Source organism: Dipodomys ordii, unplaced genomic scaffold, assembly GCF_000151885.1.
Source record: "Dipodomys ordii isolate 6190 unplaced genomic scaffold, Dord_2.0 Scaffold134, whole genome shotgun sequence".
NCBI classification, from domain to species: Eukaryota; Metazoa; Chordata; class Mammalia; order Rodentia; family Heteromyidae; genus Dipodomys; species Dipodomys ordii.
In genome coordinates this window covers 4,920,442-4,947,229 of record NW_012267350.1, presented here as the reverse complement: position 1 = coordinate 4,947,229, position 26,788 = coordinate 4,920,442, and the positions used below count along the sequence as shown (strand labels likewise).

The following is a 26,788-nucleotide window of genomic DNA, read 5'->3' as shown; positions in this document are numbered from 1 at the left end:
TGAAAAATCACATGAGAAAAGGTTTCAAAACAATAGCTAGTCTGCTCTAAGTTTTGGAAAAAAAGTTAATACAGATACAAAATGTTAACAGGATTAACTATACTGAGTGGTAGGATTATGAAGTATCTTTCTTTTAAATATTTCTCCCGTTCCTTTTGTTTTTAACAATTATTGTTCTTGTATGTGATTTCCCAGTCAGGCCACACATCAGAACCAACTACATGTGACTCTGACTTTTTTGTGCCTGTCTTGGGGCTTGAACTCAGGGCCTGCGTACTGTCTCTGAATTGTTTTGCTCAAGGCTAGCATACTACCACTTGGGCCACAGCTCCATTTCTGGCCTTTTGGTGATTTACAGGCAATAAGGTCTCACGGAGTTTCCTGTCTGGGCTGGCTTTGAACTGTGAGTCTCAGATTTCACCCTTTTGAGCAGCTAGTATTACAAGCATGAATCTCTGGTGCTTGGCTACATGTAATTCTTTTAAGCCATATTTTCATCTTCTTTGAGCCCTCTCTGGGAACCACTGCCATACTGAATGCTAGTGGCTGACATCTCTTAGCACTATTGGGTGGGGAAATGATGGGAGTTGTTGTTTCACTAACAGAAGAATGATTGAACTTCTAAGCTTGTTTCCCAGTTCTGTTCCCTTCCAACCACATAACTCTGCTCAAATAAATCACTAAGGCAGGGCCTCAGGCCGAGGTGGGTTGCCAGTGGGATGGAAGCCACTTTGGAGCAGCATCTGGAGGACACAATGAAGAATCTGTCCATTTCTGGAGTCTTGTGCACAGATTCACAAGGACTTTAATCTGGGCTGCTGGGTTACTCCATCAGATGAACATGCTGGAGTGATATCTGTTCTTGCTCAGCAAGCAGCTAAGCTAACCTCTGACCCCACTGTTACTCCTGTCTAGGATCAGATAATGGGAACATTATGATCCAGAAACATGATGGCATAACAGTGGCAGTGCACAAACGGCCTCTTGACATCTCATGCCAGTTTTCTAGAAGCCTGTCATAGCCTGTCATTCAACCTAATGCTAATTAAAACTTGTAAAACTATTGAATTATACTTGTAAAACTATTGATATTCCAATGGTTAGATCATTCACTTGATGTACATTGGGTATTTTTCTATTTATATAAGTTGCTTTTAAACTAACCTCTCAAGATGTAAGAATTTTTCATGTTCAAGGCCATGCTCTACCACTTGAGCCACAGCTCCACTTCTGGCTTCTTGGGGGTAGTTAATTGGAAATAAGAATTCTTGGACTTTCCTGCCCAAGCTGGCTTCAGGCTACAATCCTCAGATCTTGGCCTCCTAAGTAGCTAAGAGTCAGTATAGGCATGAGCCACAGGCACCTGGCTAAGAAAGGATCATGTTTTGAAGCATGTTTGTGTCCAAAGATAATATGGATGTAGTGAGGAACAAGGGGTTTTCAGCAGGAATAAATAGCTATGAGAGGACAAACCAAAATGAGTATTTATGTAATAGCAAGTGATCTAGTTTAATTTGTCAGGCAAGAGGTGAACAATTGGTTCCAGGTCAGTTTGTCTATAGAATTTTCTATATACAACAAATAAATCTGTTTGGAGGAAAAAAAATAAACAATTGAACCAATGTTTTCTTAATCTGTTGAGAATATTCAAATGAATATGCTTTATGATTGCCAAATTTATAATATACACAATGGTGCTTTATAATCTAGAGAACATTTTACAAATGCAAGTAATTACTAACCCTACTAAAACAGAGTCAGAATATGAGCACTGTCTTTTGCTAGTTTACACAGAATTGGTCATTTAAGTTGCTTAAGTAACAAATCACCTAAACTGCCTAAATCTTTGTTTTGTTCAATATTGTTGAATTTTCCTGAAAACGAAGGTAAATGTGTTCTACATGTAGACATTTGTTAATACATGAAAATGTTAATAGAAAACAAAGTTTACTCTTTGGGAGGTTCATGTTAGTGTTCCTTTCCTCTTTCCTCTCCTTTCCTCTCCTCTCCTTTCCTTTCCTCTCCTCTCCTTTCCTTTCCCTCCTTCCCTCCCTCCCCTCTCTCTTCCTCTCTCTCCTTTCTTTTCTTTCCTTCCTTGCTTTCTTGCTCTTTCTTTCTTTTCTTTCTTTCTTTCTTTCTTTCTTTCTTTCTTTCTTTCTTTCTTTCTCTCTTTCTCTCTTTCTTTCTTTCTTTTATTTTCTTTCTTTCTCTAGGCCAGAGCGCTGTCCCTGAGCTCTTCAGCTCAAGGGTAGCACTCTACCACTTGAGCCATAGCACCACTTCCAGTTTTCTGGTGGTTTATTGGAGATAAGAGTCTCATGGACTTTCCTGCCTGGGCTGGCTTTGAACCATGATCCTTAGATCTCAGCCTCCTGAGTAGCTAGGATTACAGGTGTGAGCCACTGGTACTTGACTTTTCTATGTTTTTGGTTGGTTGTGGGGCTTGAACTCAGGGCCTGGGTGCTGTCCCTGAGCTCTTTTTCACTCAAGGCTAGCACTCAACCATTTTGAGCCACAATGACACTTCTAGTTTTCTGGTGGTTAACTGGAGATGAGTCTCATAGACTTTCTTACTTGGGTTGACTTTGCAATCCTCAGCCTCCTGAGTAGATAGGATTACAGGCAAGAGCCCTCAGTACCTGGCTTAGGGTTTCTTTTTATAAATATAAACGGAGCTGGCACTGGTGACTCATGCCAAAAATCATCCATCCATCCATCCATCCATCCATCCATCCATCCATCTATCTATCTATCTATCTATCTATGGCAATTTTGTGTATTTCTAAAAGTTCATGGTAATGCAAGGAGGGTTTTTTTTGGTTGAAGTATAGAGCAAAGCAGGTTGTAATAAAAAACAGCAGTATTGAATGCTGAGTTCTTCTTTCTACAGAAGAATCTCATTTCATTATTATATGTGTTCCCTAAAGCTGTTTCCCACACACTGAAACTAAAATTTTAGAGGTGCTTTATTTTTATTTTCAAATGCGTGTCTTAATGCGTGTCTTTTAGGTTTTAAGGCCTGTTCTAGCTGCTACAATACTCAGGTCTATAAATAAATATTTACACCACTAGGGAAACACTATTTAAAAGAGTCCCAAGAGGTAAATTCTTTTGAAACAATAGTATGAAGTTCCTGATTTGTCTTACAGCTTGCAGTTTTGCTTATTTAGTTCTCTAAACTCAAGGACCACACATGGTTCAAACAGTCAATGCAAAGCTATTATGTAAAACAGCATAAGAGTTCTAAAATAGTTGAGATTCATCGAATTCTCTTAGGGTTTAAGAGTTAGGAGGTGGCTCCTTCTAAAAGATTCATTTTACAGATGAGAAAACTGAGGTCCAAAGAGGTTAAGCAACCTCTTAAGGCCACTGCCAACTTAAGAGACATGATCGAGGGTTGGCAGAATTGAGAGCCTCTAGTACTCTCTGGGTCCAGTTCAAGGGTTTCAAGAATACTACATTCCTTTTATCTTGTTTCTGCTTTGAAGGCCCTATGAGACACTTTTGCTAGTACTCTAGCATTGTGGCAAGAAAATAGAACACACAAAATGTAAATAAGTATATAGTGTTATGTTTCATAAAACTTTATGTAAGCAAAGGCAGTGGGCAAGATTTGGTCTCCACATTATGATTTTTTTCTGTCCATCATGGAGTTTGAATTCTGGTCCTACTGTCCCTGAGCAATTTTGTTCAAGGTTAGCACTCTACCACTTGAGCCAAGCCTTTAATCCAGTTTTCTGGTGTTTAGCTGGAGTTAAGAGTCTCACAGATTATCCTTCCCTGGATGGCTTTGAACTGAGATTCTCAGATCTCAGCCTCCTGAGTAGCTAGGATTACAGGTGTGAGCCACCAGTACCCAGCTGGGTTATGACTTATACTGCACTATTGCTACTAAAGGGTTTATGTTGGATTCAACAGAAATATAAAATCTGATCTTATACAAGTAGTTCTCCAAATTTCCTGGTTTATGAAACCTTTGTAAAAACAAGTTTTCTATATGCTTTAATCTGGAAGGTTTGCTTTAGTTTAATATGTTTTGAGGATGAAACAATAATTCTGAATTAATAAGACTATTCACAATCTAGTAAGATAAATAGCATTAAAGTTATAATTTTCTACCTTAAAATAATGGGAAAAAGCATACTTCAACCAACTTTGCTGACTTATGAACCGTTTAAGAATGCAAGAGACTGATCAATAACTAAGAGAAGTGTACAGAGTATACTTTTAAACATGAAAGATAAATAATGGAAACTTTTATTTATTTTTTTTGTTGCTTGTGTGGCTTTTGGGGGGGGGGTCTGGTCGTGGGGCCTGAACTCTTGATCTGGGTGCTGTCCCTCAGCTCTTCAGCTCAAGGCTAGTGATCTACCACTTGAGCCACAGCGCCACTTCCAGCTTTTTGCTTATGTGGTGCTGAGGAATCGAACCCAGGGTCTCAGGCATGCAAGGCAAGTGCTCTACCACTGAGCCACCTTCCCAGCCCTGGTTGTGTGGCTTGAACTCAGGGTCTAGGTGCCATCCCTGAGCCTCTTTGTGTTCAAGGATAGTCAGTGCTCTACCACTTGAGCCACAGTGCCACTTCCAATAATGGATAATTGTAGATAGCTTTCAGAAATCTTCCTTATCCCTACCCCACATGAGCAGTTTTAGCTTCTGAATTGAATCATGTGGTTTCAAATCACAATTTCCCAACACAGATTGTTTCTGTCTCTTTGATATGCTTCCCTGTAAAGAAATGTGCTTTCTAGGGGTAGAAATAATTCATGAAGCAAAAGGGACAATTACAAGACTCTCTGCTGAGCCTCTTCCCTAGATTGACAAACGCAGATACTCATACCCCTTTATTCGTAATTCCTTCGGAGTACCACCTAAGAGACCCACACCCCCAGAGCATAGATTTTCTTCTCAGGCTAGATTGCACCTGTTCTTATGTATCCTAACAATCAATCATCTCCCCCAAACTCTGATGCATCCTAACAGTCAATCATCTCCCCCAAACTCTGATACTCATTAAGCAGACATGCCCCAGAACCTAATCACTAATCTGCTGTCTCTATAGATTTAGATACATAAATACCTACTCTTGACATTTCAGATACATGAAACATCCAATATGTGTTCTATTTTATGTCTTGTTAAATGTGGACATACGATTGTCCCAGCACCATTTGTTGAAAAACAAACTAAACCAAGCCAGAACTATTCTTTCTCCACTGAACTGCTTCAGCATTTTTGTTAAAAACCAGTTCGCCATAACTATAATAAGGGTTTATTTCTGTACTCTTAATTCTGTTCTAGTGATTTACCTACAATGCACAATACTAACACCATATTGTTATTTATAGTAAATGCTCCAACTGAGAGGTATGAGTTTTCTAATTAAAAATTATTTTGGATGTTCTTGGAACAGTTTAAACTTTCTGCCCAAACATTGATAGGGATTGTGTTGACTCTTCAGGTGAATTAGAGAATTGCCACCTTAACACTATTAAAATATAAATATTAAAATATTTAAATCCATGAATAATTAACTATATTTATTTTTTTATTTTTGTTGGTCGTGGGGCTTGAACTCAGGGCCTGGGTGCTGTCTCTGAGTTCTTTTGCTCAAGGCTAGCACTCTACCACTTTGAGCCACAGCTCCACTTTCAGTTTTTGAGTGGTTAATTGGAGGTAACAGTCTCCCAGGGACTTTTCAGTCTGGGCTGGTTTTGAACCATTGTCTTCAGATCTCAGCCTCCTGAGTACCTAGGATTACAGGTGTGAGCCATTATCACCCAGCCATTGATTTAGATCTTTAACGTGTCTCAGAAATGCTGGTCCATATATCTTGTACTATTTTTTTTTGCTTAATTTTACCCTAAATATTTTCTTTTTTGATGGTAGTGTGAATGGAGTTGTTTCTTAATTTCATTTTAGGACTGTTCTTTACTCATATACAGAAATACAACTTAATTTTGCATATAATCATGTATCAGGTGATTTTCTAAATTTCCTTCTTTCCTCTTCCTTACGAAGGTACTTTTGTTTAAAGGTTCTCAGGGGCTTGCACTTGCTATTGAGCCATGCCCCCAGCTCTTTTTTTTATTGGAGAGATACTTCCCAGAGGGGTTATAGTTACATGAGTAAGGTAATGAGTATATTTCTCCAGCTCTTTTTTTGCACTGGCTATTTAAGGTTTTGCTTCCTGTCTAGGCACATGTCTGGACCACAATCCATCTATTTTAGGCTTCCTGTCATAGCTGGGATGATAGGTGCATGTCACCATGCCCAGCTTCTTTCTGTCGATATGAAATTTTGCCAAGGTTTCTGCCTCACTGGCCCGGAACCATAATCCTCTCACTCTCAGTGTCCCAGATAGACAGGATTACAGGCATGAGCACCCCCCCCAGTGCCCAGTATGCACTTATTATTTCTAATGTTGGTTTTTGGTAGATTCTTTCTGATTTTCTACATATAGAAATATGCCACTGTAAGCTTTTCCTTTCTTTCCAAATGGATGCCTTTTCTTTTCTTGCCTGAATATGCCAGAGCCCAAGAATTTAACATTTCTAACATTTCTTAGGTGCTGCTGATGCTGCCAATCCAGGGACTAAGGAGACTATAGAGTAGTCCTCTGTCATCTGTACTTACAGTTACCAATGGTTAATCTTGGTATGAAAATTTTAAATGGAAAAATTCAAGAAAAATAACTAATATTTTACATAACTTTTATTATAACATATGGCTAAAATGTTTGTATTTTATTATTAGATATTAACTAGTAATACAATATCTAATTTATAAAATATATTTTAACAGATATGTGCACATAGGGAAAAACTGAATTCAGTACAATCTGTGGTTTCAGGTATCTTCTAGGGGTCCTTGAATGAGGAGAACTAGAATAAGGGGAACTACTGTGTTTATATAATGGACACACTATTAGATAAAAGCAATAGAAATGAGTATTATAATACATTACAAACATATGAGCTTCTCTTTCTAGATACTATGAAAGAAAAATGATAATAAACTAATGAGAAAGGACTAACATAATTATGTGGGAAGAAATTCAACAACAGAGATTATTCAGTGGGATTTTTGGTGTTCTATGAATTAAAAAAACACTCCTAAATATTGCAAAATGTTAGAATCCATGGCAAAAAGCTAACAGCTCAGAAAAGTTTCTGGTTCACCAGATTTTACTCAAGAATGTCGCTCTAGAGGTTACCCTTTCTTGTACTTCTGTGTTCCTCTGTCTTGTCTTTCACAATAAAAAATGTTACAACTGTAAGTTACAAAGGTAATTTTCTACTAATTTCAGTACACTCTCTTAAAAACAGTTTCAAGCTACTCACAAAAACTGAGCTTTTGCCCACCATTTATCGGGCTTAAAAACAGTGTCTAGGCGCTTAGCTGTGGATTTGTGAAAATAAGCTGTGTGGTGGGCTCTGACAGCCTGGGGCACTGAAATCTCTGTTCTAGAAGCCCAAATGAGAGGCAGAATGGAGACAGGTAGTTCCTTGAGGAAGGAAAGTGTGACATGTATTAGCCAGGTGGCTGACTTCTCAAAGAAATGAAGTTTTACCAGAAGCTGAAGACAATTCAATAATGACCCTGCTGAAGTTTTAATTCTAGGTTGTTTGGTGGATCTTAAAACTTTAAATAGCCCTGAAAAGGATGTGGTAAATCCACATGACTACTCTTTGCTTTGACAGCTTGGCCCTGTCCAAATGAATCTTAGTCACTACTTGCGCTATTTTCAGTCCAAGATTGATTTTGTGGCATGGAAAGGACAACATGTCTATTGTGATGGACGGGACCTAGCCCTCTGGTGAATTTGGGCAATGTGAAGTTCAACCTGGCATAGGGTAGTGATGTAGGAGGCCAAGCAATGGTTAAGAGTTAAAAAGAATAAGGGAAGACTTAAGAAAAGAAGTACAGCTACTCAGGAGGTTGAGATCTGAGGATCGCGGTTCAAAGCCAGCCCAGGCAGGAGAGACCGTGAGACTCCTATCTCCAATAAACCACCAGAAAACCGGAAGTGGCGCTGTAGCTCAAGTGGTAGAGCGCTCGCCTTGAGCTGAAGAGCTGAGGGACAGCGCCTAAGCCCAGAGTTCAAGCCCCACGACCGACAAAAAAAAAAAAAAAAAAAAGAAAAGAAGTACAAGCTGGGAAATGGTGACTCATGCCTGTAATCCTAACTACTCAAGAGGCTGAGATCTGAAAAAAATAAAAATCATAAAATAAAAAAAATCATAAAATACATGTGGTTGGCTTTTGGCTGATTTCTTCTATTTACCTTTAGTTTCCTCCTTGCATTGAATTTCCTCAGTTGTTCTACAGTTTCAGGAAGATGAATCTTGTAAGCGTAACGATCCCGTTCCTATGAAAGAAGAGATAATGAACACATAACCATTTTAAAAGGTGAAGAAGCTTAATATAAGACAAAGTCCAATTGGGCACTGGTGGCTCATGGCCTGTTATCTTAGCTACTCAGGATACTGAGATCTGAGGATCGCAGTTCGAAACCAGCCTGGGGAGAAATGTCCCTGTGAGACTCTTCAATTAATCTTTTTTCTTTGTTTTTTAATGAACTGTGTGAAGTTATTTTTTTCTTTCTTTTTTTGTCTTGTTTGGTTTATCCCCTGTTGTCACTGTTTTAGATTTTGGTATCCTGTATATTATATATATGTTTATCTGATTTGGGTAAGGGAAGGGGAACAAGATGGTAAGACAAAGGACAAAGGGTGAACCAATGCAACAGTGATACTCACTTTATGTTAGAAATGAACTTTACAACTTGGGGTGAAGTGGAATCAGGGAGAGGGAGAGTAGGAAAAAACAAGGGAAGGAGTAACAGTGTTTGGTAAGAAATGTACTCATTACTTATGTAACTATAACCCCTCTGACATCACCCTTACAATAAAATAAAATTAAAAATAACTGGAAGTGACACTGTGGCTCAAAATGGCAGAGAGCTAGCCTTGAGCAAAAGAGCTCATGGACAGTTCCCAGGCCCTAAGTTCAAGCCCCACAACTGACAAAAAAGGCCCTAAGTTCAAGCCTCACAACTGACAAAAAAATAGTGAAACAAAGACAAAGTCCAATTACAGACAATAAATTCTTATTAAGGCTACAAAGGCTGTGAGAGGAACTCAACCACTTGTGAGAAAGTTTTAATCTTTGTGGGCTTACTATTGTTTGAATAAATATTCATTGCAAATATCATTAATTTAGATAAAGGCTAGACCCACTTCTTACTGAATTATTCCATGTTCAGAGAACATATATGTATGTGGTGAACTTAAGCTGTAGTCCACATATGACACAAGTTACTGACATTTTTGTCTTTCTAGTAACAGAAATCTATTATGTACAAAGCTCAGGTTACTTAAAATAAGAACTATAATCACTGACAGGAATGAGTTTCTAAAAAGAAATGTTATTAGCCAAGGTAAGCTTTGGTAATGAAATAATATGTAGTATATAATGCTAAAACATTTTCTAAAGGATCTTAAAAATGACCAAAATGGCTGCCACTGTCATTGTTATTTAACATTTTAACTAGCTTCTAATTTTGTCAGTTGTGGGGCCTGAACTCTGGGCCTGGGCGCTGTCCCTCAGCTCTTCAGCTCAAGGCTAGTGCATTACCACTTGAGCCACAGCGCCACTTCTGCCTTTTTCTGTTTATGTGATGCTTTGGAATCAAACCCAAGGTTTCATGCATGTGAGGCAAGCACTCCACCACTGAGCCACCTTCCCAGCCCCTTAACTAGCTTCTTTTAACAAACAAAAGATACCTGTTAGGGACAAACTGAGAAAAGCAACAGAAAAATAAGAACTCCCTTTAAACCATTTATTTCACCTTTGGGAGAAAAAAAATACTAAGAGTGTAGTATGTAAGAACCTAATCTTTTCTGTGGTAATTGGGAAAAACTAGTACTGAATATCAGAAGGTTGAATGTAGGTATTTACATATATGTGTGTACACAAATGTAAAAAATATATAAAATATATATTTACAGTACTACATGCTAGGTAAGTACTCAATCACTGAGCTTTACCTCAAGTCACAGGCATAATATTCTTTAAAAATTTTTTAATTATCTTTAAGTAGTTGTACAAAGAAGTTCCCATTTTACAAAACAATATATAAATACAAGTGTCTGATAACATTGTCACCCATTGTTCCTATCCTCTCACTTTTCTTTTTTTTAAATGAGATTAGGTGATATATAAATTTCACGTATTTCATAGTATTGTGGAATAGTGATACTTAGTAAAGTTACAAATACACTTTAACCTTCACAAGGCAAATTGTCATTATCATGGTCTATAAAGCTTGTGGATTCTATGAGCTTTGACAATACAATTATTTCTTCCACATCAGGTGCTTAGTGTAAGCTGTTCCTCTTTCCCTCTCAATCCTCCTTTCCCATCGCTGTCTTTGGGTTGCTTAGTTCATTTTCATCTATGTCCAGTGTAGCTGATGGGCGTCTCTGATGTATGTTTTCCCGTTTCCCACTGATTCTGTGTCCTCCTCCTAGCTTCCCTCCACTGCACGCACACACACACACACACACACACACACACATGTATGTATATATATATGTATATATATATATACACACACACACACACACCATATAAGACATAATATTTTTAAGCAGAATTAAGATTAATCAGAATCCCAGAATTATTTTGTGATATTATTCCATGACATTGCCACTAAGACACATTGTTAATCTGTGTTTTTATATATCTTAATGTTTTGCCTAACATGTGGAAAAAAGCATGATGTAATATGATGAACATTGCTTTATTTGTTAAATCATTGAGATCATACTATGTGCTAGATATTTTCTAGGTTCTAAAGTAAACTAAGAGCTACTATTATGCACCTTATATTTTATGGAGTAGACAGACAATAAATAAGGAAGTAAAAGTCAAGTATACCTTATGGTGACAGCTGTGGGGGAAAATTTAGACAGGGACAGGAAATAAGTATTCTGGAGGCAAGGCATTTCTTCTCTCTAATTTTAAAAACAATGGTCAGAGAAGGTTTTATTAAGAAGCTGGTGTCTAAGCAAGTGAAGATGGTGAGGGAGAGAAATATAGAGGAAGGACATGATGACTAATACAGAATGGCTGAGGCAAGGAAGTACCTGTGTCTGAGGGTCAGCAAGGATGCTAATATAATGGCAACCAAAAAGGAAAAGGGAGAGTAGGAAATCAGAAGGTATTTAGTGAAATCATGAAGGTATCTGAAGCCAAGCTTATAGCAGGTTAAAAAAGAAAACATCACGGGAGAGACCTGGATTCAAGAGATAGTGTTTAAAGCCAGTGCAACTATATGAGATCTCTCAGGCCCGAGTATTGATGGAGAAAAAGAGGAGGAACAAGGACAGGGGTCAGTGACACTCCAATGAGCAGAGGTAGGTGAATGGACATAAGGATAAATCAGCATGTTCTGAGAGGAGCAGCCAGACTGGTAGAAGGCAAAACAGCAGAACAGGTGTCCTAGGAGACAGGGGAAAATGAGTATTGAAGGAGGATGCATATGAAATGTTACTGCAAGTCAAGAATGACAAGCCCTGGATCTGACCACCAGACTTGGCCACTTGAAGGTTAAGAGCAACTTGACAAGACCAGGTGTTATGTTTTAGTTCTTGTGATTCTGGGGTCTCAAACTTGGCCTTGCATTTATACTAGGGAAGCATTTTACAACTGAGCACTACTTTTCTCACCTATAATATGAGAATTCCCTGAAGTTATTGAACTGCATAATGTTTTAATCAAACAGTTCTGTGTCATTGATGTCTCAAGTTCTATTTTTCCTCAATACTTGGAAAGATGGGATAGAAAAAGAAAATTTAAAAGTGTATAATTTCTCTAAGAGTAAATTCATATCTAGTATTTACTGAAACCATATTTAATGCTATAAAAGCACACAAGACCCATAACCAGAGGATAACAAATTTATTATGACATGGTATTATTTCTGTGGTTCATAGTGCAGCTTTGGAACATGTATCCACATAGAACAAATAGGCCTTGATCCTTCACGTATTCTGATTTCCATTGAACTGACACAGATACTGGAAAAGCAAACATGACAGACAGGAAAGGGCTCAAAAACAAAAGCCAGGTGAAAAGGGCCACATTACAGAGCAGCGCACTGCTGTCACTGGAAGCATTTAAGCCAAGTGTGGTTTGTTACCTATAAGCTCACATACCTTAAGCCATGGGTGATTGAGGGCTTCATAAACAGTGATCCTTTCTGCAGGATCCAGCATCAGCATGCGCCGTACTAGGTCTTTGGCACTTTCAGAGATATGGCTCCACTGCCTTGGATTCATCTGAAGAAGAGAAAGGAAAGTCATAAAATTACCTTAAGCAAGGAGTTAACATTCACTGATTCTGAATCTTCCTATTCTGCTTTAATGTGAATAAAATTGCTAGAGCAAAGAACAGAAATAGCTAGCCTGTCTTCCTTCCTTCTGTTTTGTTTTTTTTTGTTGGTCATGGGGCTTGAACTCTGGGCCTGGGCGTTGTCCCTGAGCTCTTCAAAAAGCACAGAAATAGTGCCCAGACCTTGAATACCAGCCCCAGGACTAGCATGTACATATACAAAAAAGTTAATTGAGGTTAAATGTTAGCATGTATCCTCTATATAAGATAGTAGTCTTTGACATCTGTCTTAAAAGACCTAGTAAGCTAGCAATGAGAATAAAGTCAAATTAAAATCACTTAAAAACACTTAAGGAACAGTTTATAATTTAAACATACTACTTTATAAAAAGTGTCATTAAACTTTCCCTAAAAATAGTCATCAAGGTGTTGGTGCCCTGCATCTTGCATATACACTTTTCTAATTTGGGGTGGGGAAGGGAAAAAATAAAATGCTTAAATAGGGATACAGGTTGTCCATTGTAACAATGACATGTACAAGATACTATGTTGAAAAACAAACAACATACAATTTAGGCAGGGGGATGGGGGGTGGGGGGAGGGGGGAAGTGTAGTTGTGGAGATGGAAGGGAAGGGATGGTAGGGGAAAAACAAAGGAGGAGGTAACAATGCTTGATAAGAAATGTACTCATTACCTTGCACATGTAACCCCTCTGTACAGTATTTTTACAATAAAAAAGTATAAAAATAGTCATCAGAATAAAGGATTTTGTGAATAGCTCTTTTATTAAGAACCACCAGGGTGCTGAGATGTTGATATTTAAAAAATAATGTAGTAGTATGGAGAAATACAGATAAAATAAGGTTGGTAATATATTAACTACTTAATCTGAGGGTTCTCCGCTATTTTTGTTTTAACAATTTCATGACTGAAAAAAAGTAACAGTTCACTATACTTTTATTAAGTGAAGTAAGCCAGGCCCATAGAAACATAGGTCCCATGGTTTCCCTTATTTGCAATAACTAGCATATGTCTGAGACAAGCAGAAACGGTCAGATAAGTTGATGTTAGGTGAAATGAACCCCAAGATAAGGACTCAAATGTTTTTTTTTCTTGCTATTGTTTCAAACATATTTATAAGATATTTCTTTGTTGCTTTCTATGCCCCTCCCCTACGGTATAACCCCTGTTTTCACTATATTTGATGTTGGTATACTTTGTGGATGGGAAGAGAACAAACAAATTGTTTAAATAGGGACACAGGTGGACCCATTGCCATAATGAGATGTACAAGACGTTATGTCGAAAAACGAACTTTACAATTTTGGCAAGGCGGGGGGGACACGACGGGAAGGGGAGATGGGAAGGGGAAATACCTCTGTACGGTATTTTCACAATTAAAAAAAAGTAACAGTAATGTCAGGTGCTGGGTGCTCATGCATGCCTGGAGTCCTAGCTACTCAGGAGGCTGAGATCTGAGGATCATGGTTCAAAGCCAGCCCAGCCAGGAAGGTCTATGAGATTCTTATCTCAAATTACCCACCAGAAAACTGGAAGTGGCACTGTGGCTCAAAGTGGTAGAGCAGTAGCATTGAGCAAAAAGGGCTCAGGGGCAGCACACAGTCCCAGAGTTCAAGCCCCATGACTACCACTACCAACAAAAAATAGTAACAAATACTGACAGAAACTTACCACTGTATGTTAAAAAAAAAGCCCATGAGATCCATCACAGCTGGCAGAGATAGACCTGGGTCTTTTGTAAGGGGAGTTATGAAGATAAGTGAGGGGTGAGAGTAGCCAGCTAAGTAAGTCATTAACCTCAATGCTTCAGCCCCATACTGTACAGAATTATGATATAGCTGCTTCCAGATCACTTACTATAGTTTGTTACTATTCCTTAGAAATAGGGAATTTTAAAATAATTTAATTTTCAGACACTACCAATAGCCCAATTTTCTTACCAAGGAACAAAAATAACTATTCAATGATTTAAAATTAGAATCAAATCCCAGACACTGCAGGAATGAAGCCCATTGCCTTGGAAACCAGGAAGTTCGCAACTGAAAAAAACATAACTGAAGAACTCTATTATTAGCAAATGCTTATAACTCAAAAAGGCAAGAGGGAGATTTTATTAAATGGTACCTATGTCATAAGCTGCTGAAAGGATGCAGTCAGTGCTGAGGCAATTCCTGGCATAAACTAAGTGTCAGGTCTCAGGTAACACTGTCACTGGTAGTCTTACGGTGCTATACTAGTGATCCTGCTTTGCTTCTTTTCATCCATTAGCATCTGTGATTTTACTTGATTTGGCAACATTAAATCTGAAAGCCCAGGCTCTGTGAGTTTGATAGTCACCCCAAAATTTCCAGGGATTGGAGAGGGATGACTTCTTACATGCTATTTCCTGAGTTAGTTACCTTGAAAGTACTGATTTTATTTCCCAGAGATCAACTGGCTCTAAGAGAAGCAGAAAAACCTATACTTAAAACCTCTTTCTCTGTTTACTAAATTAGGAAGCTATCTTACACCAAATAAAACAAAAGACCAGGTAAACAAACAAAGTATATACTATAGTCACCTTCGTGATTCTTAATTATGGCGTAAAAGGGCAAGGATGGAGTTCTGAAACTCCTTTACTCTTCTTTTTTCAAGTCCTAGATAAAATTCTAACATTACTCAGGAATAGGAAAGAAATTTTAAAAAAGTTAGGGGTCTCACAGTTTGGAAACTCAGTGTTACCTAAACCCTGTGTTTGGTTTTATGTTGCCAGCCATTGCTGAAAATGACACCGTTGTTTTGGTTGAATGCAAAGTATGAGTTTTTGTAATAATAGGAGGAAAAAGAATTTCTCCAACACAAACTGCCTTGACCTGATACCCAGATCCACACTTCCCTATACTTTCTATGTCTAGGCCCCTCTTAACATTTCAGTACCCTGCCAGCTGTATGTGATTGTGTAGGGCAAAAAGAGCTGGGGTAGTGAAATTGACCTTTGCTTACTTCCAAAAAGTCCTTAGGTCTTTTGAATACAATAATCCACAATAGCAATAATGACTTTTTAAATAATGAGAGCAATAAATAAGTCACTAATCACAAGTCTAGGATAGTTTACAGGTTCCTGACACACAGTAGCCAAAGAACAATAAGAATGTTTCAATCATATCAAAATGTCTCTAAACTGTATAAGGAAACATAGTTGTACCAGGTGGGGTGGCTCAGGCCTGTAATCCTACCTACTTAGGAGGCTGAGATCTGAGGATCACCATTCATAGCCAGTCCAGGCAGAAAAGTTTGTGAGACTCTCATTTCCAATTAACCACCAAAACCCAGAAGTGGAGCTGTGGCTCTAATGATAGAGCACTAGCTTCAAGTAAAAGGAGCTCAGAGACATTGCCCACGCCCTGAGTTCAAGCTCCCCTGAGTTCAAGCCCCAGGACTGGCACATGAACACACACACACACACACACACACACACACACACACATACACACACCATGCGTGTGCGTACATATTCACACACAGCAACATAGTATGTGACATTGGCATTTTAGTTTATCATGGAATGTAAATGGCAAATTTTTCAGCTGTGCTGGCATAAATTTAAAATTAAGATAAATTGTTAGAAGTACCAGGATAAAATTTTCACCCAGGTACATTTCATTTTCATTTTACAAATTAAGCAAAAAGCTTTAAAAATGCAGGCCTTTTTTCAACTACACAAAAAAGGGTGGCAGTAGGCTTCTTCACACAGAGGGCAGATCAACTGCCAGGGGCTCAGAAACTTCCCTGAGGCCTGTTCTGCCTTACAAGGCTAGTGGATCCAGAGGTTAACAGAAACTTTTTTTCTGATAGTATAACTGGAGGCAGTCAATGGGTGAGTGAAGACAGTGACTTCAAAACCCACTTTTCAGGATAACTTAATCTCACTACAAAAAGGAAGTGATCAAAATAGATTACCTTATATTTTCCTTTAATAATGCCTTCAAACAGTCTTTCCTTGGTTCCATAGAAAGGTAAACAACCACTGAGCAGGATGAAAAGGATCACGCCACACCCCCAGACATCCACAGGTTTTCCATAAGGCTCTCTCTTGACCACTTCTGGGGCCATAAAGTGAGGTGTTCCAACACGTCCTGCATTTAAAACAACAACATTAAGGAAAACTGTTCACATAAAGTAAGGCTTTTCAGTTGAAAATAACAACAATAACAATCCGAATGAGAAATTTATCAATGAAAAACATCTCATACCTCCCTCTCCTCCTCCCACCAAAAGAAGTCCACAGAAGGAAACAAATGACTTCTTTCATTGCCTCTTGAAAATATTGAGCCCAGGATAGGAGACTGACTCTCCTGGATTCTGCATGCTACATAGTAGGTATCTAGGTATTTCTTGTTTCATGAAGAATTTTAAATGTTCTGATTAGGAAGAGGGGCAGGCAGAAGAGCCAGAGAGAGGAAAAGGTAGGAGTGAGAGAAATACCAGTAGAAAAAATATTACTTTTGTCAAATGGAAATTCCCCAATGAAAGTCTAGTGTTCAGAACTTTTATTTGAAATATGATTTTAAATCTGCAATCCAGTTCAGTTGGTGTTAGCAATTCACAAGTGTTATTTTTATTATAATAGGAATTCTAAGCTTTTTCCTAATATTAACATTGGAAGAGAATAAGAACCAATAATGATGTACGCTAAAGCAAAACCATGAAGCTTCACCCATTCAATCTTCTTTGACTAGCATCTTTAAAGAGTGCTCTTTTTTCCCTTGTATTAAAAAAAACCCGAAGCTTTTTGAAAGAAATCTTTTACTAATTGTTAGCAAAATAATAGCTATCTTTAATCTGGCATACAAAGAAGTCGTTTCTTCTACTGTGGAATAAAAAGCTTGCAGCCTGTAAGGAACTGACTGTGGGACAGGGCACTGCATGCTAGACTTGGCAGCTCTTCTAGATATTTGCCGGCCCAGACCCACCCTTCCTTCCTCTGTCTGCCTGCTTGTCTGTCTGCTATCATACTGAGTCCAAGATAACTTTTACTTTGAAGATTGCAAAATACTATAGAGCTCAGAATTGTGGCTCAGACTTTAGAAAGAATTTAAGAGATCTAATGAGCAATAGAAAATATATCATCAAGGTCTGTTGGTGGTTAACAAGCTCAGTTGGGACAGAGAAGGATAAAGCACTTCTTGGCTTGTATATTGGGGATGTACCTCTGTTGCAAAATCATATAGCTCTCCCTCCTCTCAACATAAGAGATAAGTTCAGGGTCCCAGTAGTGAAAATATATTCATTTAAATATACAATAAAACCTTACACTGGTTAGAAAGACCTTTATTTATTTATTATATTTATTGGTACCTATGGTTAGAAAGACCTTTATTTATTTATTATATTTATTGGTACCTATCTTGAGGCTTGAACTCAGAGCCTGGGCACACACTGTTCCTGAGCTTCTTTTTGCTCAAGGATAGTGCCCTTACCAATTGAGCTATAGCTCCATTTCTGGTTTATTTTTTGGTAGTTTATTGGTGATAAGATTCTCATGGATTTTCTTGTCCTTCCTGGCTTTGAACCTCGATCCTCAGCCTCCTGAGTAGTGAGGATTATAGGCATGAGCAATCAGTGCCTGGCTACTAGGTTTATTTTTATTTCTGGATTGTCTAATTTATTAAATATTACTATCTTAATCATTATACATATAGAGTATGTATACTTCAGAATTGTACAATGAAGCTGCAGTGAAGGGAGCTCTGCATCTTATTTCACTGGCTGGGGAGGGTCCTAAAAGATGGGTATTGTTCTGATGCACAAGAGTTGGCAGGAGCAGTGAGAAGGGAAAGCAGAGCAAAAGCTCAGGGCACCATTCAGGGTAATTGCTCCCTGGAGCCTGCTGTTGTTTCCAATGATGTATGACACTCAACTTGATACTTAATGCTTTCCATCTGGTCAGCAAAGGGTAAACTACTCAAAATGTTGGCCTTACTCTGGGAATAGACAGAGCTACCATGGCCAGTCCTGGACATTCTAAGGAAGTTCTTTTCATCTATCTGGAGAGAAGACTATTCAACCGTGAAGTAGTGTCCACTCTTGAGGAAGATGTATGTCACTGGGTTCAAGAACGTGCTCACAGATGACAGAAGAAAATGCCATGGTGGGAAGAATATACAGAAGTGTTTTGAAATTTCAAGTGAAAAGGATCAGAGTTAACCTTTCACACACACTGACTTCCTAAGACTCCTAATTTTTGCTGTTACTCATTTTCCTTCTTTGTAATTACTTTACTCTAATGACTTTACCACAAAATTCTAAGAACAGGAAACCAATTACCAAACCAAATGAAATGTCACTGTTTATGAAATACTCAGATATGTATTTAAACACATAAACAGATTTCAACTCTATAATAAAACCTCCCTACCTGGACTCTCAGTGAGGGAGTTGTTTTTAAATAGCTACATTTTCTATATTTGAAGCTTTATCCATGCAATCCTTTTTACTTCTACAATTTCCTGACTTCTTTTACACAGGATGCTGCAAATAACCTTTTTTCTATGACTCAGAGTTGTCACAGTGGATAGTAATTAAAGATCTATGCTACAGAACAGAAAATACCTTCAGGAACTTCAAATGTAGGTAAGGGTTGATCTCTTTAGCATTAAAAGGCGGCTATGCTTTCATGTTCTGGTGTTTGCTCTGCCTATTTTTTCTCAGGCTTTTATTTCTTTACTCTCACATTGCTTACTCCAGTCCTGGATCCTCATAACTTGTTTATAATCTAAAACTGACTATAAACTGATTGAAACCAGATTCTTTCATTTTATTCTAATTTCTCAAATGTTTGCTTGAACCTAGACAGAGAGAGCTATAGATAAGTCTTACAACTCTTGGTCTTTGCTAGGTACTGGTGGATCATGTCTATAATCCTAGCTACTCAGGAGGTTGAGATATGAGGACCACGATTCGAAGCCAGCTCAGGCAGGGAAGTCCATGAGATACTTATCTCCAATTAATCACAGAAAAACCTGGAAGTGGTGCTGTGGCTCAAGTGGTAAGAGTTCTAGCCTTGAGTAAAAGGAGCTCAGGGATAGTGCCCAGGCCCAGATTTCAAGCCCCAGGGCGATTGGCAAAAAAAAAAAAATTCTTGGTCTTTGCTATAGAACAAGTCTTTGATCAAATGACACATACAGGTATACAGCCCAGACAGTTCTGGTAATATGGTAGAGAAGGAACAGGCATTCCTAACTAGTATACTTAAGATCAGCTTGCTTTTAAGAATCAACAATTGTTAGTTCAGCCTTCAAGAATAGGAGTTAGCCAGATAGATAAAATAGGTGAAAGGCATTCCAACCAGAGGGACTAGAAGTATAAGGTATGAATCAATATGAATTTATACAACTTTATGAAAAATAGGAGCAGGTCATTGTCAAAGAGCATCTTTTTTTATTTTACATTAATGAGTACTGGGGTTCAATCTCTGGGCCTCATGTTTGCTAGGTAGTCTATCACTTGAGCCATATACTCAGGCTGTTTGTGCTTTAGTTGTTTTTCAGGTAGGGTCTCAGGATTATTTTTCCCTGGCACAAGCCCCAGAACATGATCTTCCTACCCATGGCCTCCCACAGAGATGGAACCACAGGCATGTATCACCACACCAGGCTTATTGTTGTGATGGGATCTTACCAACTGTTACAAGGCTATGCTTGCTCCTTGATCCTCTCCATCTCTACCTCCCAAGTAGCTGGAATTATATAAGTACGAGTCACCACACCCAACTCATGAATGGGTTTTAAGGGTAGGGAAATTTTGCTGTCATTATAACTATTTTCTATGTTCCTTGTTATATTCTGGATAAGTGGGATCTTTGAACAGCAGAGTTTCAGAGAGGGAAAGAACAAATGTATTTAAGTGATTTTTAGTATGTGGGAACATAAGGAAGAGAATTCTACTTGGAACGCTGGGTAGTCAAAGACTTCAACTGACAAGAAAACAGCTTTCTGCTTCAAAGTTGATCATTATTAGCAAAATGTCAAAAGTACCTTCAATAACAGGGAAACTTTTTCTAAGGGAAATAATTTGTCCCTACCTATCTACTTGTATTGTATTTTTAAAAATATTGTAATGCTTAAACTAGTCACTTCAAGAATACATGGAAAAGTATAGAAAGAAATGACAATATTTTGACTATTAGTATTTAATCTAGGGCATAGAAAATAATGAATTGTGAATAACTGACTCACTGGGAATTTAAACTTAGTTGTACATTTAGTGACAAGGTTGACAGACTTCAGGAAATGGTTTAACATGGAGAATTTACTTTTCTCCTTCAATCAAGATGTGCAGTAAAACATGGAGCTCAGAACATTCTGAACACTGGGATGTGTCTCAGAACCCTAAAAACCAAGACATTCTGTATGGCCATATAAGAGAGATACATTTCTTTTCCATTCATTTCATCTCATCTCATTAACTTTGAGGATGTAATCATAAAAAATTATCTGCTCTCATTGTGTAGTCTTAATACAGAGTGAACTCTAAAAATACTGGATTTGAATGAGTTGATTTCACAGCAAAACATTTGTTTAAAGACACCTGGAAGTTTTAGTTGTTGCCAGTTACTTGGTAACTCAAGCAGCAGACATTATTTAAAACAATGAAAATGGAAGAGATAGAACAAAAAGTGCCAGACCACTGCTATAGAGCACTGGGTCAGTTAGACCTATTATTACTGCTCTGCCCCTAAACTGTGTGGATATTAACATAGGGAAGTTCACTTGGCTAATAGGGGGACAAGGTAGCTGTCTTTAAACACCTGAGTGGAAGGGTGAAATAATTGAGGGTTGCTTCCCAAGTCCGAATTAGAACCACTGGGAAGAAGTTACAGAAAGAGAGATTTCTATTTAATGTAACATTAAATTTTCAATACTGAAAGTAAAGGAGGGGGTGAGGAGAGGGGGTGGAGAGGATGGGAAGGGATGGGAAGGATAAAAAAAGGAGGAGGCAACAATGCTTGATAAGAAATGTATTCACATTATCTTGCCCATGTAATTGTAACCCCTCTATACAGTATTTTCACAATAAAAAAATCCTTTACGTTTTCTAGAAATTAACTGTCATGGGACATAGTGAATTCTTTACCATCTGAGGAATGAAACCAGAGCTCAGCCTTTGTTGGGAATACTATGCAAGAATTCACAGGACTCCTAGAATCCTAGGATTTAAGGAGTCTGTGACTAAAGTATGTATGACCACTCGACCCTATGGCTCGTCATCTAATCACTGACAGTTTTGAATTAGGAGAGAAAAAGCAGCATTCCTTGAAATTATACTGGCCTTGCAGTTTCTCATATTACTGGAAATGATAAGCTGAAAAAGAATATATAATATAAATACAATTTCATTTTAGAGGGCAACACGGTGAAATGAAAAGATTTAAAAATACAAGTAGGGTTGGAGGCACAGACCAAGGTATGGAGAAACTGACTAGCAAAGGTGAAATCCTGAGTTCAAACCCCAGTACCACCGCCCCCCCTAAAATCTTAGGCTAGTTGTGTGCCTTAGCTGTTAGAATGCCTATTAAGCAAGTGCAAGGCCTTGAGTTCAAACTACAGCACCACACACATACGCCCTTGGCTCATTTGTTAGAACGTGTTCTACATGATCACTGTTTGATGTTCTTGTTACAATCAAATCTAATGAGATATCCTATGTAACATATTAATGTATTATTATTTTGGTATTTACCATTTGACAGATCTTTGAACTCAATATGAACATTTTTTTGTGTGTGTTAGTCCTGGGGCTTGAATTCAAGACCTGGGCACTGTCCTGAGCTTCTCTGCTCAAGGGTAGCACTCTACCACTTGAGCCACAGCGTCACTTCCAGATTTTTTGGTAATTAATTGGAGAGAAGAGACTCATGGACTTCCTGTCCAGGGTAGCTTCCAATTTTGATCCTCAGATCTCAGCTAGGATTATAGGCATGAGCCACTGGCACCCAGGTAAAAGTGATACATTTTAAAAGGTTCTGTAGATATTTTTCATGTTTATCTTTGAGAAGGCTATCAGTACTTAGAGATACAAAAGAGAAATTATCGACTAAAAGGCTTAGAGTTTATAGAATGGAGAACTAGGCATATTTTTCAAAACTACGGAATGGAATTAAAACCAGGATAGCATTTTGAGCTGAAGCCTACTGAAATGAAAAAAATAAAAAAAACCCGAAATACTTGAATCTGTAATTAGTATCTACCTCTGTACACTGATGACAAGTTTCTATTTATCTTCTACTTTAACTTTTATATTCTGGCATGAAAAATTTTAAATTAGGTTTTTCTTTGGATAATAATAAAAATCAGCCTGTGTTCACAGCTGCTTATTCTTCACAAATACACAGGTTAACAACAGTAAAGAAAAGGCAGGATATTAACAATTAGCCATAGATATCAATTTAAAAGTAGCCAATCCTTACATTCTAGATTTGACTTTAAAAATTTCTATGTTCCAAATGGCACCCTCTTTGAAAATTGTTCACATCTTTTTATTTAGTGTTCTTCTCTATTAAGTATTGGGGATACAATGAGTAAAAAAGATGGAGCCTATTCTTTTTTCTTTTCTTTCTTTTCTTTTGGAGGGAGAAGTTGCTGGGGATGGACTCCAGGGACTTTTATACGAGAAACATGAAGTCTACCACTTAGTCCCCTCCCCGCCCCCCCCCCAGGCCTAGAATTTGTCCTTAAGGGACTAAAAATTCTAGCTATTACTACAGACTTATTCAATTCAAAACTACCTGATGAGGCTTTCTGTTGGGTGGGGGGAACAGGGTGTGAAACACTGTGGTTAGGTTAATTTTTGCTTGAACATTTGACATGAGCTTGAAAATTGTCAATTTTTTCATTTTTTCAATATTTATTTTTTAAAATTACACACACCTTTTAATCTTCACAACGATAGTCATCATGATCATTTTTTGAAGGCAAAAATATTTTTGTGTACTAGTATTGGGGCTTCAATTCAATGCCCTTAACTTTTTTTTTTGCTCAAGACTGGCACTGTACCATTTGAGCCACATCTCCTTTTCTGGCTATTTGGTGATTAATTGGGGATAAAAGTCATACAGATTTTCCTGCTTGAGCTGGCTTCAAAATGTATTCCTTACATCTCAACTTCCTGAGTAGCTACGAATATAATAGGTGTTAGCCAACAAAACCCAGCTGAAGGAAACAAGTTAAAAAGTGGTCTTACCTCCAGCTACAAGTCCAGATTCTCCTAACTGAATAGCTACTCCAAATCCTCCAAGTTTTACAGGTGCTGAGTTTTCTTTGGAGGCAAGGAGAACACAGTGGGGCTGGAAAGAAAAACAGGCACACAGAAAACAAATACACAGATAAGGATTAGTTGAAGTTAAACAATTCAATTTTTGTGAACTGAGTAACATGATCATACAATACCGCTTTAAAATTTCTGAATTATTTTGAATGCTTAAATTATTTGTTATCTTCTTACTTTACTTCTCCAAAGACTTACCTGATCTAGTCCACATCTTTCAGGAATTATTTGCTTCTAAGACCAGGATATGGTGCTAATAAAACATGGGATTGTCTAGGAAATGCAAATAATTTCTTTTTATGCAACGTTTTCTTCCACTGACAGTTGATATTTACTTCAGGAAAAATGTTATACTTCCTGTCTATCTGTGTCTTAAAACCTCTGTGTTTACCAACATGGCTGGCTCTGAGGGGATGCCGGTGGACCTTACTTTGTCTTCCATCTTCTTTCTTTTCTTCATTCTGCTCATGAGTAAGATGGGTGCCAAATGGATATCTGTACTCAGTGGCTTTAATCGAGCCTTGTCCAAGGGAATTCAGCGTATTCCTTGGGCATGTCATGTCTCTGGACCTACTTTTGCTCTCTGTGGAGTGGGAGATAATGAAGGAGAAGGGAGAAAGGACACTCCCTGACCAGCCTAGACCAGGGAAGACTACTCAAAGAGTAGTCTGAATGGCCATGTCTTCCAAGTACCACAGGCTTTGTGCTCACAATGATGAACCTTGTCATCTGCATCTATCCCCTTCTGGGAGCTTGTTGGAGTTGGTGTCAGGCACGGAATTTAAATGTAGGGACCATCAATGTCTGCTCAAATACTATGCTCCCCAATATGCCTAACACTGCATCTGACCTGCTGTCAAAATACGGGCTAGTAAAAAAGGCAATCATCTTTAGGAATAGAAGACAGTATTTCTTATTTTTTCCTACATTTCATTTATAAAGTGATACAGTTTAAAGTCAGTTTTAGCTGACCTGCTAGTTGGTATGGAAAAAAATCAGTGCCAAAAAACTGAGTTGGTGTACTCAGACAGTTGTTAGATGATGAAACACAGAAGAGGAAGGGATACTTATGCTGCCCAATGAGAGCACCAGATTTTACTTTCAAATCTGTTCTTGTTGTCATCTAAAGAAGTTTAAAGGCCTTTACACAGTTTGGTACCAAGAAGAATGAGCCCTCAAATACATGTGTGTAAGAGGAAGAGAAAGAGGAAAGAAAGGGCAGGCAAGTGCAACAAATGAGTAGTGAGCAAGCTATGGCATGACAAAGCAGAGAAGAATCAATGGAAGTTGACGATGTAGTTCAGTGGTAAAGCTCTTGCCTAGCATGCAGGAAGCCCACTCCATCCATAGCTTTGAAAATGAAATGGCTATGGAAGAATAAGCAAATATCTACAGAAATAAAAGGGTTATGACTGTGCTAAGAACTTTCAGTTGTTTCAAGGACAGGTGGATGGTAGCAGGCTAAAAATGAAAGCAATAGCCTTGGTATGATTCCAGTGTGGGACACAGCAAATATGCAAGCCTGGGGAAAAATGGGGATGACATAGAAATTTCTTGTGGAAAATTTTTTGTCGGTTGTGGGGCCTGAACTATGGGCCTGGGTGCTGTCCCTAAGCTCTTCAGCTCAACGCTAGTGCTCTATCACTTGAGCCACGGTGCCACTTCCGGCTTTTTTCTGCTTATGTGGTGCTGAGGAATCAAACCCAGGGCCTCATGCATGAGTGGCAAGCATTCTACCACGGAGCCAACTTCCCAGCCCAGAAATTTTTTTATTACTTTCTTAGGAAGGAGTAGAGGCTTAAGCCAGAAGCTTCATAGTTTATATTGACTACATTTATGTTGAACTACATATATTGTAATCAATGTAATTTTCATCACAGTGTAGATCCAGTCATTCTAAACAAATCCTGAAGTGAGAGGAGTCATGAAATCTGAACTTAAAGTAGAAAAAAAGAAACCCATAGGTACAAATTAATGGCATACAAAATACCATTAAGAGTTATGAGGTGAAATGAAGGTGATTAGGAGGTGTTACAAGTTTGGGGACCAGGGAGATGCTATTTTATTGGAAGGTGTGTGTATCATAGAAAGCCTGAACAGAGACCAGAATGAAGTGAGAAAAAAAGCCACACAATGATCTCTAGCTGGAGACTAAAGTCAATAAGGACAGAGGCATTGGGAGGATTGGTTGGTTTGGAGAGTAAGAAGAAAGGGTGTCTACCCTGAAAACATTACAGGAAGGAATAGGAGAAACTCTAATTTCGGCACAGGCCGAAATTTTCTTAATAAAGACCCAGAAACACAGCAAATCAAAGAAAGGTTGGACAAATGGGATTGCATGAAACCACAGAGCTTCTGCATGGCAAAGGACATAGCTAGCAAGATCAATAGAAAGCCCACAAATTGGAGAAGATCTTCACTAGCCATACAACAGTCAAGGACCTCATATATAAAATACACTTAGAACTCAAAAAATTAAGTCCCCCAACAATAAACCCTCAAAGAAACAACTGCCCAATTAATAAGTGGCCTAAAGACTTAAAGATAAGACTTCTCTGAAGAGAAAATAAGAACGGTCAATAGACACAACTTCTCTAGGCCATAAAAGAAATGCAAATCAAAACGACATTGAGATTCCACCTCACCCCAGTCAGAATGGCTATAATCAAGAACTCTAATAACAACAGATGCTGGAGGGATGTGGCCAAAAGGGAACCCTACTGCATTGTTGGTGGGAGTGTAAACTTGTTCCACAACTTTGGAAAGCAGTATGGAGGTTCCTCAAAAGCCTCCACATAGAGTTCCCCTATGACCCAGCAATCAGACTTTTGGGCATTTACCCAAATGTTTACAAACAAGACCACACTAAAGCTACCAGCACGACTATGTTTATCACAGCATTATTTACCATAGCTAAGATATAGAACCAACCCAGATGTCCCTCAGTAGATGAATGGATCAAGAAAATGTGGTATACACACACACACACACACACACACACACACACACACACACACACACACACAGACACACACACAATGGACTCCATCAGAAAGAATGACA

General features: G+C 38.3%; 1 protein-coding gene across 4 annotated transcripts in view; it reads right to left on the bottom strand.

The window, feature by feature from the left end:
* The window catches only part of Cask (calcium/calmodulin-dependent serine protein kinase (MAGUK family)), a 343,930-nt gene that overhangs the window by 86,672 nt on the left and 230,470 nt on the right, over positions 1–26,788 (bottom strand). For all 4 annotated transcript variants that reach the window (XM_013030852.1, XM_013030854.1, XM_013030855.1 and 1 more), the window contains exons 6-9: positions 23,642–23,744; positions 16,361–16,536; positions 12,225–12,347; positions 8,288–8,371 (exon numbers count right to left, since the gene is read on the bottom strand). In XM_013030852.1, coding sequence (XP_012886306.1) covers positions 8,288–8,371; positions 12,225–12,347; positions 16,361–16,536; positions 23,642–23,744 — 486 coding nt within the window. The remainder of the gene's footprint in view (positions 1–8,287; positions 8,372–12,224; positions 12,348–16,360; positions 16,537–23,641; positions 23,745–26,788) is intronic.